The 20,463-nt window shown below is 29.9% G+C and overlaps 1 protein-coding gene across 3 annotated transcripts in view; it reads right to left on the reverse strand.

The window, feature by feature from the left end:
* LOC129972913 (serine/threonine-protein kinase 26-like) overlaps positions 1-20,463 on the reverse strand; it is a 67,508-nt gene that overhangs the window by 11,043 nt on the left and 36,002 nt on the right. For all 3 annotated transcript variants that reach the window (XM_056087232.1, XM_056087233.1, XM_056087231.1), the window contains exons 4-6: positions 8,764-8,988; positions 7,222-7,387; positions 5,814-5,971 (exon numbers count right to left, since the gene is read on the reverse strand). In XM_056087232.1, coding sequence (XP_055943207.1) covers positions 5,814-5,971; positions 7,222-7,387; positions 8,764-8,988 — 549 coding nt within the window. The remainder of the gene's footprint in view (positions 1-5,813; positions 5,972-7,221; positions 7,388-8,763; positions 8,989-20,463) is intronic.

Raw genomic sequence — 20,463 nt, forward strand, 5'->3', positions numbered from 1 at the left:
TTGGAGAGGTTCGATAATGATGACGGACCTTTTTTGTATTTTAAAGATTTTATTGTTTCTCCGCTTTCGGGAGTTGGATTGAGCCTTGCCTTTCGGCGTTGCTGCTTCGTCGATGATGTTACAAGGACTGATGGTTTTTTACATATACCGCTAGAGGGCGTTACAAGTGAGAGGCGGGGCAACATGCTTACGTAACATACTCCCGCCTTGAAATTGCACAATTTCAATATTCAGACACTATATGAAATTCACACATAACAATAAATTCGACAGAATTATTACAAAAAATGAATAAATGTAAAAACAAATTTAAAAAATACTGAAATAATTCTTAAATATAAATTTACACAAAATAGTACTGAAATAATTCTTATATATACACATTTATACAAATGAGTTAAAGTCTCTATATATTATTTACAATCATATACACATATAAATCCAATTAATTTTTTGGAAGTAAACATATTTGACTACTACCTCTTTTAATAACACCATTCGAAACTCTTATTACAACAACTCTGACTAAACCATCTGAACATTTTATTAATTCTTGAATTCTACCCAGTCTCCATTTATATGGAAGCAAATCTGGATCTTTGATTACAACCATATCATTAAGATTTACATTATTCTTAGTTAACTGCCATTTGTTTCTAAGATGTAAATTATTCAAATAATTATGTTTCTAATTTTTCCAAACTTGTACTGATTTAGTTAATTTTGCCATTTTGACAAATAATTAATTTACTCTGAAAATTCAGAAGGTTGCACCTTGCTTACCATGAAGTTGGATGCTGCTTCAATTTCCATTATTATTATCTTACCTTTTTTACATTTTAGAAGAACTCTTCAAATGATTAATAAATCTGAAAAGATAACTTACAATTTTAGTATAGTTGTTACTTAAATTTAAAATATTAGAAATAAAATTATTAGAAATATTAGTTAGTAAATTCAATTCACAAAAAGTTTTAACTTCCTTCATAAAGTCATTATTGATTGCACACACTCGCGATTTGCTGCACAAAGGACTTGTTTTCACTTCACTGGATTTATTTATTGAGCACTCATAGATGACTGCAGCGTAGGCCTTATTTGAGGCATCACAGAAGCAATGTAGATCTATGGTGGGTGGGTGGAAACCCATTTGTGAAGTTGCATGCCTCCTTTACTTAAAAGTTCTATTAACTGCTGTTGTAAAGCTTTGGTTTCTGGTAAGTTAATTGAACCAGTTAAAATGTCAACATAAACATCAGTAAGAAGTGCTGCAGATGCTTGAGGAAATTCACTTTTTTCTTTCTCAGCTAATGCCTTGAGTGTTCTGGTGGCTAAAAATGGAGCACATTTTGTTCCATATGTCACAGTCCGTAGTCTGTATGTTTCCACAGGAGCAAATCTATTAGGTTTACACAGAATTTTTTGCAGGTCTCTATCTGTTTCTGCGACCAAAATTTGGCGATACATTTTCTTTATATCTGTACTAAATGCAAACTGATATGTTCGGAATCTTGGAATGATGCAAAATAGTTCCTGTTGAACTGTTCCGCCGTTCAATAAAATGAAATTAAGTGAAACACCATTGTTAGAATTTGCAGATGCATCAAAAACGACACACAAGGGTGTTGATGTGCTTTCTGGGCGAAACACGGCATGATGAGGAATATAATATTCACTATTGGCAATGTCAGGAGAATCTAAAATTCTTTCCATATGATTTAACTGGAAATATTCATCCATAAAAGCCTTGTATTGCATTGCCATTGTTTTATTTTTATCTAATCTTTTCCAAAGTAAATTTAAACGTCTTTCCGCCATTTCCTTTGAATCGTCTAGAGTAGAACGTTTTTCTTCAATTATTGGTAATTTAACATTTCTTCCGGTACTATCTCTCTTATCAGTGGAAAGAAAATGTTCCTCACAGTAAGTTTCTTCATATGTTTTTGATTCGACTGAATCATCTGTATTATCACCAGGAAAAGATTCTAAGTTAAAGAAATTTTTAACAGAATTCTCCAGATTATCATTTTTAAAAATTAATCCAGAAAAGAAATGAGAAATTCTGCCTTTGATTGTTCCCGTTACTAAATATCCGAACACACTATTTTGTAACAAAAGTGAATTATCATATGATCTAAATTTTTCTGCCTTCAATAAATCAAAGAACAACTCGCATCCGAGTAATGCATTAATTTCACTAGGAATATGAAAAGTCTCATCCGCAAGTTTTATCTCACTTGGGAAGTTAACTTTTGAGATATCAATTTCTTTAGAAGGAGTTAAATGCGTAATTTTAGGCATAATTAAAAATGATACAGTTCTGGAAAAATCATTGTCTTCATTAAAAATGGTAGTGGTTAATTTATTTTTAACGAAGAATTTTCCTCCGTTAATACCAGAGATGGATGCATTAACCTTTTCCCGCTTCAAATCTAAAGAATTGGCCAAATCTGAAGTTATTATGTTCACCGAACTCCCTGAATCCAACAGGGCTTTTATTTTTATTTTTTGACCAAATGCGTCTTCAATAAATAACTGCGCGGTGCATAGAAGGTTTGAAGATAGTTTCGAGTTACTTGCAAGCGCTGACTCAGCCTCAGGGGTCAGTTTTTGGGGGAACCTGGACGAGCCAGACGGTTCATTGTTTACATAAAGTTGCTCCCCCGCGTCTGGGGGCGTTACCTCTGCACGGCGCGTATCCAGATGTATCAAAGAATTATGGCCTGATTTTTGACACCTCCGGCAGAGGAATGTGGATTTGCAGGGTGGCTTATGCAATTTCAAACAGTTCTTACAAATGTTGTATTTTTCTAAAAGCTCGATTCTTTTAGTAACACTCAATTTTAAAAATTCAGAGCATCTTTGTAAAGGATGTTCAAATTTACATAAAATACATGGCTTTACATTACTTAGTTTATTCGCATCATGAAGAAAGTTTTTCGGCTTATTTATTGAGCCTTGAAATTCCTTGTGGAATTTGTTACTTGTAGGGTATTTCCCTAATTGATCGAGTACCATCGCTCTTGATTCTAAAAATTGCAAGAGCTCCTTCAATGAAGGTATTTGTTTTGATTGGATGGACATTTCATATGCCTTTCTACTCTCTTTGTCAAGTCTTTCTAATATTATATTTACTAATATAGCACTTGTTAAGTCATTACATTCTAAATTCAAACCTTTTAAACCTCTTAGACTTTTATTTATTGTGTCTGCGATATTTCGTAAGCCTTTTGCGGACTCAAAATTTAATTTTTCTAGTTTTAGCATATTTCGAATGTGAATATCAACAACTGCTCGCTTATTTTCAAAGCGTTCTTCGAGAGCTGCAAACAGTGACTCAAATGTATCGTCACTTGTTTCTATAAATTTAGCTTCACCACGGAGGGCAGCTTTTAAATAAAATAACTTTTGATCATTCGTTAATTCGGTATTATCGTTTATTAGACACATAAATTGATTTTTGAAATTACTGAATTCTTCCATTTTTCCGTAAAACAGCGGTAAGGGAATTTCTGGAAGTTTCGTTTTTAATTCAATATGATTGATATAGGCTTTCAAATTTGAATTTTGATCATTTATATTATGGATTACATTTTCGTTAACATTATAATTAGAGAGTAAGCATTTCAAACTTACCTCTAATTCGTTTCTTTCTTCTTCGATATCCAACATTTCTTGATCGCACTTCTGGCTTAACGTTTCATCTTCGTCGATTTCTAAATAATCCTTGAATAAAATTTCTAATTCATTTTTTATTTCTTCCACAATTCCAAGCTTTTGTTGACAGGTGAATATAAATTTATTTTCTTCTTCAACCGTTGAACTATTTTCAACAAACTTTTTAACACTTGTTAGTTTCGCCTTTATCCTTCCACGGATTCTATTTAACTCTTTGGCTTTTTGAGTTGTATTTTTCTCCATATTTTCGCTAATTCGTCTCCGGATCGCTAGGACCAGAATGGAGAGGTTCGATAATGATGACGGACCTTTTTTGTATTTTAAAGATTTTATTGTTTCTCCGCTTTCGGGAGTTGGATTGAGCCTTGCCTTTCGGCGTTGCTGCTTCGTCGATGATGTTACAAGGACTGATGGTTTTTTACATATACCGCTAGAGGGCGTTACAAGTGAGAGGCGGGGCAACATGCTTACGTAACATATATGTCATTTCATTATAGTTTTGATTCATTCTTAATACACACAGAACGAATTCTTTAATCGATTTATTTAGCTGGAACAAATTTATAGGGAAATTTAGATATCTTTAAAAGAATGTGCTAAGTATTAAGGTTTTTTATTCTTCACTCAAAGCGTGAGGAATTGCTGAGGTAGCCGTTTTATAGAGCGCGTATAGCATTAATTAAATACAAACAGGCGGAACTGGATCAGGAGACCATTTTAGAATGAAGTTAATATGGGCTAAATTAAGATAAAAGTTTATAAATGAATTATATTTAAATTAGATTAAGAGATATCATTACACACACACACACACACACACACACACACACCATCTTAGGAATTAAAAAGAAACTTTTACACATATCGATGAAAATTTATGAATTAAAAAAATACCTTTTAATTGAAAAATTGAGATAAAAGGAACAGAAATGTTTCCATTCAATTTTTATAATTTCCATAATAAAGCTCATTAAGCGTTTAACTATATAAAATTTGGTAACTGAATATACAATTTACATCTGTTTCTATTGCCTAATTAAGTTTATTAAGTTTAAAAGCGCTGGAAAGTGCGCGTGGTTGGGGCAGCCAAGGTCTGCAAAGGGCTGTTGTACTCATGAAGAAGAAGAATGAACCGCTTAACTGTTGAACCGCTTAACCGAGTGCCATACGTGCATCGATTTATCGAATTTAGATAGTAGTAAGCAAAAAATAAACCATTCATAACGATTATAATTCAATATTAAAATTACTTCGAATACATAGATAAGTCAAGCATTCAATGGATTTCTATTTGAATCAAAATAAGAAAATATTCCCAAAATAGAAGGTGCCATCTTATTAGATAGTAAGGAAAATAAAACAGTTAAATGGTTAAGTTTGAAATTTGGTACAGAACAACAGCTTTGGGGGTGAGAATAATGGCGCCAAACTTTATTCAATGGGCTCATTTAGATTTTATCACATAACACTGATACATAAGCCGACAATCAACCCATTGAAGGTTTTGATACGAAACTAGACAAACCATCAGTTACCCTGTACACGGATCTGGTGAAAAATTAGATTAATAAATCTCATGTTAAAATCTATTATTAAGTTAGAAATAATTATAAAATGTATATGTATATAAAAGGGAAGAGGGGATTGGCAAAGAATCCTTATTCATTTGGCAAGTTCAAAACGAACAAGAATCTTGAATCATTTCTAATAATATTGTTTTTTGCTTCAAATATTGTGACTATGTCTCATATTTAAATGTATTTCTAGTCTTTTTTTCTTTTAAGAATGTGTTTGATATTTGTTAAAATCAAATGAAATGCCAGTTTTTTTTTTTTTTTTTTAACCTTACCAATTAAATTAGATAAACTGTAAAATGAAAAGACTAACAGGAAACGTAAAGGTGACTTTCAACACACTACTCATTTTAGAATTTTGATTCCAGGAAGCTTTTCCCATTAATAAATAAAAATATAAGCAACTAATCATTTAATGTACATTTCTAAGAAAGTCTCAAGGTTGTTTTAAAGAAACAGTAATTATGGACATGCTCACATCAGTTTATGCCAATGCTCAAATTTCCAAAATGATAAAAAATAAATAACAATTGGTGAACTATAATAACAATAAATTGTTACCTTTGAATCATAAGCTGATCGGCATATGACCTCGGGCGCCATCCAGAAGGGTGTGCCAACTAAAGAATTTCTTTTGCTTGTCGTGTTTGTCAGCTGACCGGCAACGCCAAAGTCGGCAAGCTTCACTTCACCGATTTCAGATAAAAGGATATTTGCAGCTGAAGAAATAAAATAATAATGCATTATTCAAACGAATTTATTTTCATAATAGGCATAAAATATTCCAGACAAAACGTAACATATCAGTATCATTAGCAATCATTAATTCGCTAGTTAATAAAGAAATTAGCACATTTCTAGCCTAGGTGGTTAGTAAGTTAAAGCGGAAATGTCACTCGAAAGACAATTCATTTATAACTATGCGTCTTTGCAAAGTTAGCTGACACTGTTAATTAGATTAACGTACAGTTTTGAGGCTATGCGAGGATTATTTTGACATAGAGTTTGAACCGAATTCAGATGCCAAAGGTGATACCTGGGCCCGAATCCCACAGCTCAAAACTTCTAAATCATACCAATATATGGGCATTTGATTCCAGACAGATTTAATGTATAACAGGTTCATATTCCCAGCGGGTCGTTGAAAGAATAGCATCTCGAACTTGTGATCTTTGATTTAGTAACTCCAGATTATGCCACCACGCCATTGCGGCAATCGCAAGTTTCTTTCAGAAATCACAACCCCTACACTCTATTTCAAGTAATCATACCTTTCGCGCCATTACAAGTATCAACACACAATTTCTAAGTTGTTTGTATTATGTTTTAATCTTTTGATGCTTCTAGTAAATGGCAATAGAAATCAAAATGAAGGTGTGCCACCGATTCAATACAAACTTTATCTGACATATCTAAAATCTAAGACAGAAATCTAACTTCGCTCCAATAGAAGGGAGCACGTTGCTTTTCTAGGAAACTTTCAGGAGAAATTAATCTATATTTGTAATGAAGGAAAACATTCAGCAGCCAGCCAGCCCGAAACGAGCCCTTCTTTTCTAAAACCACATCAGTCTGCCACTTTTTAAATGGTGCCGATTCGGAGCACAATCAAAAACTAAAATTCATGTTTACTTCCTATGATTTCTTTTCCTTAGTCATGCCATACTTTAGTCTTAAGATCATGGGAGAACATAAAAACGTTTTTTTTTTTTTTTTTTTTTTTTTCAAGTAGAAGGAATACATTTTTTTTTCTAAAGACGTGGAATTTGAATTGTTTGAATTTTGAATTTGCCCGCTTTTCCAACGTTGCTTACAACAACAATCAATATTAAAAAAAAAAAAAAAACTGAAATGTAAAAATAAGTTTTATAAATTACGCGTAAAATCTTATTTGTACAAAAATAATCAGAAAAAAATGTGTATTTATGAAGTAATTTTTAAAAATAATTTAATCTAAACTTCATCGTACCTTTAATATCTCTGTGGACTTTCCGCTCTGAATGCAGATAATCCAGGCCTTTCAGAACATCTTTGAGGACTATTGCAATGTGAACTTCTTCAAACTTTGTCGCTTTCATCAAGTCGAGCGCAGAGCCACCTCCGAGGTATTCCATAATAATCCACAGTTTTGGTCCCTGAAAATATTTAATGAAAACTACAATAAATCACATAGTGAAAGATAAAGGGGTTTTAAATGAAGTGAATATCCAATAACACAGTTTTAATGTGTATTAAATATGCAACATTGACCATTCAGTAACACGTTAAAAAAGGACTTAGGAAAAAGATTGATTTTTTTTTTCCCCCTGTTTGAAAGAGATGGATTTTCTTGACTCTTACAAAAAGTTTTGTACCTAAGATATGTCTTCTAGAATTCCATCATAATTTTTTTTATTCGATTACTATAACTTAAAAGCATACATAGGTTTGGGAAACAACTGAAATGTATTTTTAAATCGATTTTTTTTCTTTAAAAAATATTAAAGAGCTTCGGTATTTCAACACTTATTATTTTTTTTTCATTTGATATGAACAACGTTAACCAAAACACTGTCTTTTTGACATTCAAAATTACAATTTTCATTCAGGCACTATAAACCAATGCCATACTTAAGTCTCAAAAATGACTGAAACGTACTTCCAAAGATTACTTCTTTATTCTTTTTTTTATTCGAAAATTACCCAAACACTTCATCTTTTCATAAATGATCGATTATTTATTTGCTTATTTAACATCCATTAAATTAATTTTCTTTTCTGAAACCATATTAAAATTTGCATGCTTTACTGGAAAATGAGTAACAGTTTGTTTTAGGATCCCGAGACTATCACTTTTCGAAGACTGTACATCGCTGGTATGGTATACACAGAAAGATAAGCGGTGATTATGCATCCTAATTCCGTGAATAATCACCTTTTTTTAATAACAAAATTCTACTCCTTTCAACTTTCCTCTCACCCACCTTTTTTGATGGAATAAAGGCATGTGCTAAAGTGCGAAGGGTTTCCAAATCCGAGAACGAACCATTATGTTTGCAAAACCACATATGTAGTTCTGAAACGTGATCAGCTGACTAGAGTGATAATACATAAACATTTCGCTTTCCAAACTTCGACATTATGCTGCTATAATAGTGTTTAATTATACACAGCATAATACGAAAAAAAGTAAAATAAAGCTTTGCTGAAAAGTTAAAGTTTAGGAACAGTACATTACAAATTTAAAGTGTATTCATTCGGCATATACACTCAATCTTGAGAGGAATTGGGTTCCAAGTTTCCTCCGAGATCACCAATACTCCTCAACGCCATCACCACCCACTAAAAATTCTAAAGACGGAGGTCAAATTCCCAATAGGTGAAAATTTTGCATAAGTAGGGATTTTTTTTTTAAATTTTATTCACTAAATTATTTTTAAATTCATCATAATTATTTTATTTTTAATTTTCAAAATCACAGTGAAAATTGTCTATAAATTGATAAAAAAATTTCACAAATCTAGATACTGACCTTTAAGTAAGATCCGTAGTATTTAGTGACATATGGACTGTCACACTGAGAGAGAACCATTATCTCTTGTCTAATATCTTCGATCTCTTCCAGCACTTGTTCTAAATCTATGATTTTGATGGCAACAGTTTGCTGGGTGCGGTTATTGACGCCTTTAAAAACTTCTCCAAAACCACCTTGTCCAATTTTCTCCTGTTTGGTGAAGATGAGTTCTGGATCCGTTTGCTGTTCATGAATTAAGAAGAGTTAGAAATCTGTTTATAATGTTCTAGCTGATATACAAAACGTAGCTCGGAATTAGAATAATTTCATGTCTAATAAGCAAAAAATTATATGCATATTCTTTTATGCAAAAAATTATAATACATAAAACCCCTTTATTATTTAAAATACTTTCTCATTCACATGAGAATATTATTTGAAACAAATGATCTTTAAAAACTATCAATAGCTTTTTATAAGTTATTAATATTTGTGGTATAAGTATTTCAGTTTTTGTTCCGAAATGCCAAAATATAAAATAAGATTTTAATGTACGTTTTGAGGAAATTAATTAAATAGTTTCATGTAATAAAAATAAATTAATTAAAAGTTTCATCTAATAAAAAATTAATAGCTGCATTACATATTATCAACCGTTATTAACCGTTCGTTTTGAAAACTTTCATGTTCTTCCAGAATTCTGCTAATGTATTCTGGCAAAAACTTTTCGCATGTATTCTGGTTTTTCAACAATAAAAAGTATTGCTACAAAGTGTGTATAAAATTCATTTTGAAAAAATAAAACAGAGTGATCCTATTCAAAAGTCAAAAAATAAAGGTGAAATAAATCAAAATTTTGCCATTGCTTACCAACAGAATATCTATAAATTTTCTTCTTTCAAAATAGCTTTATTAAATTTGGAAAAATTAATAAAAATGCATGGAAATTAAATCAATATCATTGAAAAGATGAAAATTTAAATTTTATGATGGCATAAGAATATTTCTTGTGGAATAATTTGACCCGAAGTTACGGCGTAAAAACGCGAAAACTTTGATTCATTTCTACTGCATCGAATATTTAATTTTTGCGCTATAAAAGAGCTGACAGTATTCGTTCTCTTGTCTTAAAAAATAAACGAACAAAGTTTAATTAGTTTCAGCTCAATTGTTTAAAAGATGTGAAACATGCATAGCTAAAATGACTTTTATTTACACTGAGATAAAATAAAATAAGAAAAGGATCACTAATATGAAACAGAGGCATAACTATCGATAACAGAGGAATAATAAAAGATAAGTCGGTTTATCCTTTGTTAAAGGCAGTCACCTAGTGGAAATGAAAAGATCTTATTTCATTCCCCATTACCTTATCTGAGTTATTGTAATTACCAATGCAATTTCATAACGAAAACCTGTATGTATATGTATGTTTTGGTATTTAAATTTCATATTTGTGATATTTATATAGGCTAATAGGGCACATAATATTAGATCTGAAGTTTATTTTCGTTTATAATATAGACAGCTTTTAAATTTTGGATTTATAATCTCTCAAAACAAATGTCAGCAAGCGATAATTATGGAATACTAGAAGGCCGATAAATATGCAATACTGGATCTTATCTATAACCCTAAAACAAAAACAATCATGAAAGAAACGGTTTTGTGAACAATTGAACAATTATAATGGCTAACATATAGTACTGAAGATAAATCTTATACAAAGCGTTCGTGAATTCTTATTAACCATTCTGTAACAGAAACTTTCTTCAAGACATAACAGTAGAGTAGTTCTAATGTTAATTATATTAATAATATTACAACTAATCTTCCAAAATATTAATTATTACCATTTCATTAGAACCATAATTTTAATTATATTAATTACATTAGAATATATTGTGTATGTAATAATTTTAATGTAATAACGCATATTATGTGTGTGTGTGTTTTCTAAAGATTATTCAGATATAATAATTCGTTCATCATAAGTGTTTCTTCAGATACTTATATATTATAATGCATTATATTTCTATTAATAAAACGCTTTAATATCTTTTTCACATCTTGTTTATTTCATTTCAATTTTTTTTTTAAATTCCATATGCACTCTTGCTTAAATCATTCATTTATTTAAGATAATCACTGATGTATTTAATAAAGAATATATTTTTATATATTTTTAATATCGATTATTTTCCTCAAGTTACAAATAATCGATAATATTTTATGTACTGTTAGTCCACAGTTCGTTGAGAAATTTAACAATAAAACTTTTCAAATATCAATGCATATAATCATAATCTCTTTGCCAAAGAGATTACAAGTTTGTAAAGGATATTCCATATTTATCTCCTTTCCTCTGTGCATTTGGGAGGGGGGAAAAAAGACAGAGAGAAAGTTTAAAAGATGGTAAATCTGAAAGTCGAATTGTTTATAACTATTCATTTCAATCTCTTAACTTCATTGGTTTTAATTTTTTGAGTTGATATACACTTAATAAATTCATGCCCTTACAGAGCATCCTTTTAATTTTCAAAAATTGTTTTTTATCACTTTGTTCAAAGAGCTTACCAAATCAGCATATTGTTGATCATTCAATGAAGATGGTCTATCACATTAACGCGAAGAATATCTTAAATAGAATGAATTTAATGAATGATCGCATAAATGACCTATCAATATCCCTAATTAACTTTCCTAATACCTAATTAACTTTCTAATTTGCTTCCCTAATACCATACCCTAATTAACTTCCTAATTTTTATCTGAATTTAGCAAATATTAACTTCTTTCTAAAATGTTTTCTTATTTCCAAATCCAGTTCCCACTCTTTATTTAATTAATACTACAAGTGCTCTATAAAATTGCTGGTCACAGCATTTTCTCATGCTTTGAGGGAAGATATAAAAATCTTTAATGCCTACAACATTCTTTTAAAGATACCTAAAATTACCCAAGTCAAAGAAATTGTATCAAAATCTCATAGTAAAACTCCCGAAGGGAAAACTTTTGGTCTCTTTTGCACTTGTATCGCGATGTAAACGGTCATCAGTTTTATCATCGCTCTTGTACATAAAACATAAAATGCCTCCGTAGTGAAATAAATCGAAGTTTTAAAATTTCAAAAATTTCTTCTGTTCGGCTTCTATTTTTTCTCTTTTATAGATATATAAGAAGAAAAAAGACACGCGACAACAAAAAAAAATTACAGAACATTTTTTAGAACTTTGTGTAATATATGTTAACGAGACAACAAACACAACAGCGGATGAAATAATAAAAATTTAAAAAAAATTCATTCATTCTTTTAAATATTATGAAAATTCTTACAATAAAAAAATCATAACATAACTTTCGCGAGATCAGTTGAAAGCAGGCAACGATTTGCAAGATAAAAAGCTAACGTCACAAGTGCCATAATGCTCCTCCCAACACAAACAAGACTTAGTTTCGCCCTGAATCGTGCGATCGGTCAAGTCTAAGCCAACTCGGCGGAAAAATATGCAATAAACAAATCCGGCGACACAACCTTCACTTAAGAGATTTGGAAAGAGATATCTGGATGACTCAGGACAAGTATTCCGGACGCTGCCTCTAAAGGGATGACCTAAATTATTGGGATGGTGTATGTATTTTTACGCTTCGTTTCTCAAGTACAGTGAATTTGAGAAGAACTGGAACCACTCATGAGTGTCATAATCCGCACGCTGACACATCGCTATCAGCTAAGTTGCAAAATTATAGTGATAAAATCGCAAAAAAGGTTAACCTCTTTCTTTTTGATGTCTTATTATATTGGTTTTCTCTCTCTTTCTCATGTTTATACGCATATACAGAACAGGGAAAAAAATAATAATAAGCTGAACGCGAAAATAATCTGTTGTTGGGACATCGATTTGCACACTGATTTGGTTCTTGCTCTATTTTCAAGCCACATCGAGACTGCCAAAACTCAATTTCAAAGTTCTGATAATAAGATAAAACGATAAGACAATGGTGGGCTCAGTGATGGATTTCTGATTAGGCAGCAGCCTAGAGCTGAACAGGTTGCAGGCAAAATCGATTACAGTACATTTATTAGAATGTTTCCAAAAAAATAAATTTGAAAAAAAAATCCGATAACTTAATAATAAGATAATATTAACACTTTGATTATAAGATTATAAGGAAATATAATTGACCGAGTTCTTGCTTGCCTTAATTGTCTAATAATAATATTCTAACTTCGGGGCTGGAAGGCTTCAGATTCGAAACCTGAATCCCACTAAAGATACATTGCGTCGTAAGCCTGGTATACGCTAACCTGGCGATACCGTAAGAAAAATGTCTTCATATTAGTGTGGGACAGGAATTTGGAAAGAGAGTGACAGTTCAAATATCATCCCTGTCATCTGACCGGGTTTCGAAATTATGAGGTCCATCCCAAAATAACTCTGTATTGCTTCCAAATGGGGCATTAAAATAACTAAACTAGACTTTTACAAATTGCATTATATTTATTTAGTTGTTACATGGAAAAAATATCGAAAGTCAGCTTTAAAAATGTGACAAAGTGAATTAAATGTAGTCATGCATCATCATAAATAAATAATTATAATAAATAATAGCATACATATTTTTATACAGTTACCAAAATAAACCATCTTATAACTTGAAACTAGCAATTCTTGTATATAAATTTACTTATTCCATGTATCTCAGAACGGCTCAAACGATTTGGATCAAATTTTATATTTCGAGAAAGTTTTGCTTTTTAAGTTTATCTATATAGACGTCTTTCCTAAAAAAAAAAAAAAAAAAAAAAAAACCACGCGATTTTGCACACACGCACGCGCGCGCACACACACACACACACACACACACACACACACACGTACACACACAAAAAATCATTTTACAACCAACTATTAGAGCCTTTTTCAATCTGCTGCCATGTTGACAATGCAATATAATGCCATCTCGGGACCGATTTCACCATGGTAAAACTGAGTGTAAATTCAAAAATATGAATAATTATATATCACTGTAAAATGAATGCTATAATAGAAAATGAATGAATGCTAATGAATGCTATAATATATATATACATTGGGAATAGACATATTAGATCACAACGAATGAATGTATTACCATGGGAGTTAATTACAAAATCGTAAAACTAATATATTACCGTATTTTAACAGTTATTTCGACTTTTAAAAACTGAAAAAAAAGCAATAATATAAATTGCAAATCCAATAAATTAACATTACAAGTAAAGGCGAAATCAGCAAGATAATATATATCACATTCTCCCGCATTTCAGTTCTCAATATTAAAGTAAATATTATGCACTATTATCAGCAAGGAGTTAAGTTCTCACGCCTAAACATGAATTGCAACGATATCTTATTGTTATCGTCATTGCCTGCTCGATTCCCAAGGTTTTCAACTATTAATAAAATGAGATGCATAACTATTTTACAACGTGCTTTATAATAATTCTGTGTACCTAAAAAAATATTAGAAGGAAAAAAACTTAGGTTTTAAATAATCGGGACTGTATACCTCTTGGCCCTCTCGTATATATTTCAACAGAAATGAATGTTTTGTATTTGGAATCGTCGTACGGTGAAGAAAATCGAGCACGCATTTTGAATCCAGATCTATAATTTTGGTTTCTTAAATTAAGATGATAAGGTTCTTCCTTTTTAAAGATTATATGCCGAATTTCACGCATCTAGTTTTTAAGTTATATTCGTATTGAACACGGATAGAAAAAAAAAGACGAACTTCACGATGGCGGATTTGTCTAGGGTTTCATACAGAAAATAATTTTCATTTAAAGATTATATGAAAAATTTAATTCTCTAAGACTTTCAGATATTGCATTCTCATATACAAACAAAGAGAAAGTATTATAATCGCCAAAAAAAAAAAAAAAAAAAAAAAAAAATTAGAAAAACTTGAATATCTTGATTAATCTCTATGTTTCAGACCTTTCTGAGTCCGAAGAGCACGTTTGGAATTACACCTGTTTATTTGTGAACAAGATAATACAGAAACGCTTTGGGCTAGATATATAAAATCTGATATGTGGATTTACCATCAAATTTGTAGATTTTTATCAAATTTGGAATTAAATCCACTCGCAGGAAGTCTGTCTGTTTGTCGAAGTAAAAGGGAATATGATAATTTCAAAACGTAAATAAACTAAATGAATAAAATTTGGTAGACAGTTTTATAATCCTAAATGCAAACCTTTATCAAATCTTGAACTAAATCTGACCAGGAGCTAACTGTCTATCAGTCCATACTTTTATATGCATATAAATGCGATTACCTGCAAAATGCAACTACTTTGATGGATGAAATTTGGTACACAGTTTAACGGCTATAAAATTTAGACTATATATAGCACGTTAGTGTAGAACATAATAAATTCGGAAAATTTTAGTTCAAATTTGTCATCTTCAAATTTCTCTTTGGTTCTTTGAATTCCATATCAATATAATATTAAAACATCATCAGTTGAATTCATTTTGGCTAAATTCATAACTAAAAGGTTTAAATTAATAGCTAAATGCGTTCACACTTTATGTCCACAATAATCACTAGATTATATTTCTTAAAAAGTTTTCAGTTCAAAAGAGGACTTTCTAGCTATAAAATACAATTGAACACGTTGCATGTGAATTGCTATATTTAGTTGCAAGTTTTATAATAAAATCATTATATTCAAAGTGCTGTATCTCTTTTGTTTATTAAAATTACAAACCTTTAGAAATATTGATATTTTATAAAATTATTAAAAAGTTTTATTATAATTATTAATACTTCATTTATTAAAATTATTTATCTTAATTATAAACATGCATTCTTTAGTAAAAAAATACAAAAGAAATCCATAAAAAATTAAAAATAAGTTGTGAAAAGTTAAAATAAAATGCTTATTGTCATTTTAAATTTAAAAAAAATTCTTAAACTTTTTCAGTATTTTTATAATTTTTATGCGACTTTTTTTGTTTTACAATTCTTTTCAATTTTTGTATATATCGAATTTATTCGAATTATTTACCTTCTAAAAAATCATATTATCATAATCTTCGTAGCAAAATTTACATTAAAACAAAAGAAATTTTAAAAAATTCTAGAAAAAGTAAAAATTATATATAAAAAATTTTTTTAAGTCATTATTAAGTTCTAAAACATATTTCGATTAACAAAATATGACTTTTCAGAAATCACAAATCAATAAAGCTCTCAGCCTGATAACGACATAAACTCAAAACATTTCGAACTTCAATTTACTAAAATCAAGTTGCTCAGAGTATGTACATTTACTAAAATTTGCATACGAAAATAATAGGAATTTAAGTTCTTTTTACAGAAACCAAATATGGAAGAAGTATTTTCAGTCACCTTCAAGATAAAAATAAATAATTAAATAACAGCAACCAATAAAGAAAAGAATACCAGTTCTTTGAAACTTAATACTCAACGCACTTCGCATTTTTAATTACATTTTACATCATCCAACGAAATAATAATTAAAAAATAAGAAAAGAAAAAGAAAACGATTCTCGGCAAGGCCGTTATAACTCTTACAGAAATAAACAAGACAGTTATGTATCATTTCATTGGGCAACTCGCGATGCATTTTGATACAAGGAAACCGGAAGTCGAGTTGACCCAAAACACCGAAAACTTCCGTTCTGAGAGCTGCCGGCAGTTATGCCATGAATAGGACTATTATGTAGAAAATAAACAAGTTAAGAAAGAAACAAAATGTGACGTCCCTGAAGTATACATACCTGATGTAAGACCACTTCAAACTCTTCAATAGAACTCCATGCAATACAACTCAAAGTACGAGCAACGTATTTCACTACAGAATATAAAAACCGGGTTACACAAGTCCTATAGAGTTGTATGTCCTTATGAGTAACGCATGTTACTTCTTGCATTTTTATTAGAATTTATAAAAGAGAGGAAAGGAAATTCAATGCAATGGTCCTTTCTGGCAGCATCCGTTTCTTAAAAAGACCTTAAAATGTAAAATTTTCCTAGAGTTCTAAATCAGCTTATCAAATTGACAAACTTGAGTGATAAGATTTGTTCCTAAATAATTCAGATATTTAAATCTGACTCACGTGGTAGAAGATTAGTTAATTAAAACTTCACTTAGCTCTGAAGTCTGGATTTTTGAATTTTTATATGTATAATTTATATTAAAAATGATTGATATGTCTTGCATTTATATAACAATACTAGCTTTTTTGTCCCTACTAATTATTCAATAGATTTGCTTCAAATTTTAATCACAAATTACTGTGAACCATAAGAAAATTTTTTAACGAAACCTTCGAGATAGTTAATTAAATAACTACTTTATATTAATTAAAAACTGTTTTTCCCATATCGCATACGCAGAACGAGCAGGTAATAACATGGTAAGGTCTAGGACATATTTAATATACTACTCTAAAAATGGAAAAGGGAAATATTCTTTTTAAAAAATAGAGATTTCTTTTCTCTGCATTATTTTGAAAGTAGTACCTTTAACGTGAAAAGGGAAAGTTATTTAAAACTTGATTATTTTAACACTAGATGGAGGTTGAAATTCATTGTTGAAAATAGTTGTCCTTATATTTTATTCTTTTATTAACATATATTTGTTTCCACTAACAATGTGCAAATGAATTTTGTAACATACTTTAAAAATTATTAAGGAGTCAGAAAAAAATAGCTTTCTATGATTTTTAAAATGAATAACTTATTTTTTACAAGATTTTGTAAACTTCATATATGAGATTTAAAAAAAAAAGAATGATTGTTTAAAAATTTACAAAATGTAACCGATCTCAACAATAAGATTAGAGTTAAAATTTACAGAATTAAAAAAAATCAAATGAAATATTCTTTAAAAAACATTAAGAAAGGAACGTAAGTATACAAAGAACATTTTTCACAGAATGCCTTTTTTACCTACAGCCGGAAATGTCAGTAAAATTTTAAAAATGACTTTTTTTTTTCCCACACCAAACAAAAACTTTTATGCTTTGGTTGTTCTAAATAAACATTCTAAATGCAGTCGTCCTTACACCTAGGTTACTTCTATGCCAGCTGCAGAATAAAAGCAGAATAAGTATTTCAAACACAGAAAACGAACTTATCAAGGACTTAAAACGTGACAACTGAATCTCGTGTATTTCTGTAAAGATAAAGTTCTTTGAAATTGAAATAAATATAGGCAATGCCAGATGAAGTTGACAGCTCGAGGAAAACTACGCAATGTCAATTTAAGCTTCAGTGATACAGTCTAAACGGAATCCCAGACATTTAAAAATAACATATATTTTAAACAGTCGTTGCAATTCCATATTTAGACCAAAAAATTATTATGAGACTACAATTAAACCGAAAAAAAGCTGTGCTTTTAAATGCATAAAAATAGAAGCAAAAATTTTCAAATTTTGGTAACCCACAGGAATCTAAACAATCGAATAGATTTACTTCAGTGCTTACAGTTAAAGTCACAATTCAGATCAACACAAAATAATTAGGTTTACCTTAAATTCTGCTCACAGATACTATGAGAACTTAGTACTAGTTTTAATAAAGATTTCGGGATAGTTCATTCGATAATTTTTTATTAATTAAAGATGGGTTTTTGAATACAGAAAGGATTATTTTATCAAGCATTTTAATACAATGAAATAGGAATATTACAAATACTTTAAATCATTTTAATTATTTAAATCTGAGTTGCCACTCCCACAGAATAGTTAAATTTTTATAAATCTTTTTTAAAAATTTAATGATTATGACAAAAATTAACTCCAGTGATTTTTAAAAATCGTTTAGTGAGTTGATATTCTTTCTTTAATTAAAGTCGTAGGCGATAACAGTATTTTGAATATAGAAATATTTTATATCTAGAAAGAAAAAAAAAATTGTAATCGTCAAAAAATTGGACTTTTAGATTTTGAAAAATCTACACATTAAAGCCTCTCACAGTTTGATTTTTTTTTTTCGGGGGGGGGGATTATTTCAAACTGCGGACGAATACAATAATCCAAAAACCCAATTTATTAAAAGGATAAACTTTTATGTGATAATTGTAAAAATGTAGAATGTTATTAGATGAAATCCACTCCGAAGAAATCAACCTGTCCGCCTCTGTGCGAATCAATGAATTCTGGCATATGCTTTATACCACTGAAACTTTTGAATGTTTATAAAATGTTTAATCAAATCCTCAATGAGTTGACTATTGTCGATTCATGTGATTGCGAATGAAATAATTTAAGAACGTAGCAAGTTCCATTTTATCATACGTAATCCTTGCAGAAAATTGTAATTCAATGATAGAATTTGAACCAAATCGAGTAAAAAGAATACGTAAATTTCCAAAATATATGTTTGAATGTTTTAAGTACAGCAAATTTAAGTTCAGAGCCGTGATATATTCTGTTAAAATGTGGTGGTCTATTAATGATTGAGATAACTGATTTGAAATTCAAAGCCCTTAATCGTAAAATAAGTTTATAATCAAATACATTATTTTTTTTTGTCAACATCCCCATTTCTCAAGTAATTCAAAACCTACAGCGAGGAAATAATTAAAGGATATTACTTTTTAAGTATTGCTGATGAAGCATACCCATTACCTGTTAAAACATTGTTTGCTTGAATTTAAGAAAAAAGGGAAAAAAAAAATCACAAAAACGCTAGATGTATGAAATTTGGTATGTGTTATTGACACCTAATTTTTAGATTTCAATCAAATTTTGAAGGAAATCCTTTCATAAACAGTCCGTCCGGCGGACCAAATGAACACCATAGCTACAAAACGTTAAGAGACGGGCATATAAAATCTGGACGCGTATTTAGCATCTAAAATGTAGATCCATATCAAATTTTGAATAATATCTGTCACGGGGTTCACAGTCTGTCAGTCTGTACATTCTCAAGCATGTAATCCCGATCATTCTAAAACGCAACAATTCTGGTAAATGAAACTTAATATGAAATCTGGGAACTAAAATTTAGTTTTGTGTCAAATTTTTATTTTAATCGAGCGACAAAAAGTTGTCCAAAATCAATACACGGTTTTCTTTTCTATATTACGAAATTCAAGATTCTCCTATGGGAACACTAAAAATAAAAATCTGAACGTTTTTTTTTTTTTTTTTTTTTTTGCGTTTAAAGCCAGCCTCACTCAAGACCCCTAATTTTTCATTCTGGTGTAAATAAATAAAACTTCAATTAGAAAAAAGTTTCTGCTAGACCATTCTCGCTGGTTTATTTTTCAACTAATATAAAGTAACGACATTAAATGAGATATCAGTGGATAGACAGCATTTTTACCAATAATTATAAAACATCTTTACGTTCAAAGGTCTCATTTTGAAGTATTTTAATTTCGCAATTTTAATTTAATTTAAATAAATAGACAAAATCATTTAAATAAACAGAAGAATAAAACATTGTAAGGATTATGTATGATACTACAAAGCGAAGCTTTCTCGCAAATGTTTTTCTATTTTATAACTATTTCTTACAAAACTCTTTAAGCATAAGTCATTTAGTGACTTATGCTTAATAATATTTAATAGTGCTAATAATATTTTTGAATCATTTACCGAACACAACAAACAAAACAATTCAAGATAATTACATTCTGAAATTAAATATTGTATGCAAACAAGTACATTATAATTATGTTGT

Source organism: Argiope bruennichi, chromosome 6 (assembly GCF_947563725.1).
Source record: "Argiope bruennichi chromosome 6, qqArgBrue1.1, whole genome shotgun sequence".
NCBI classification, from domain to species: domain Eukaryota; kingdom Metazoa; phylum Arthropoda; class Arachnida; order Araneae; family Araneidae; genus Argiope; species Argiope bruennichi.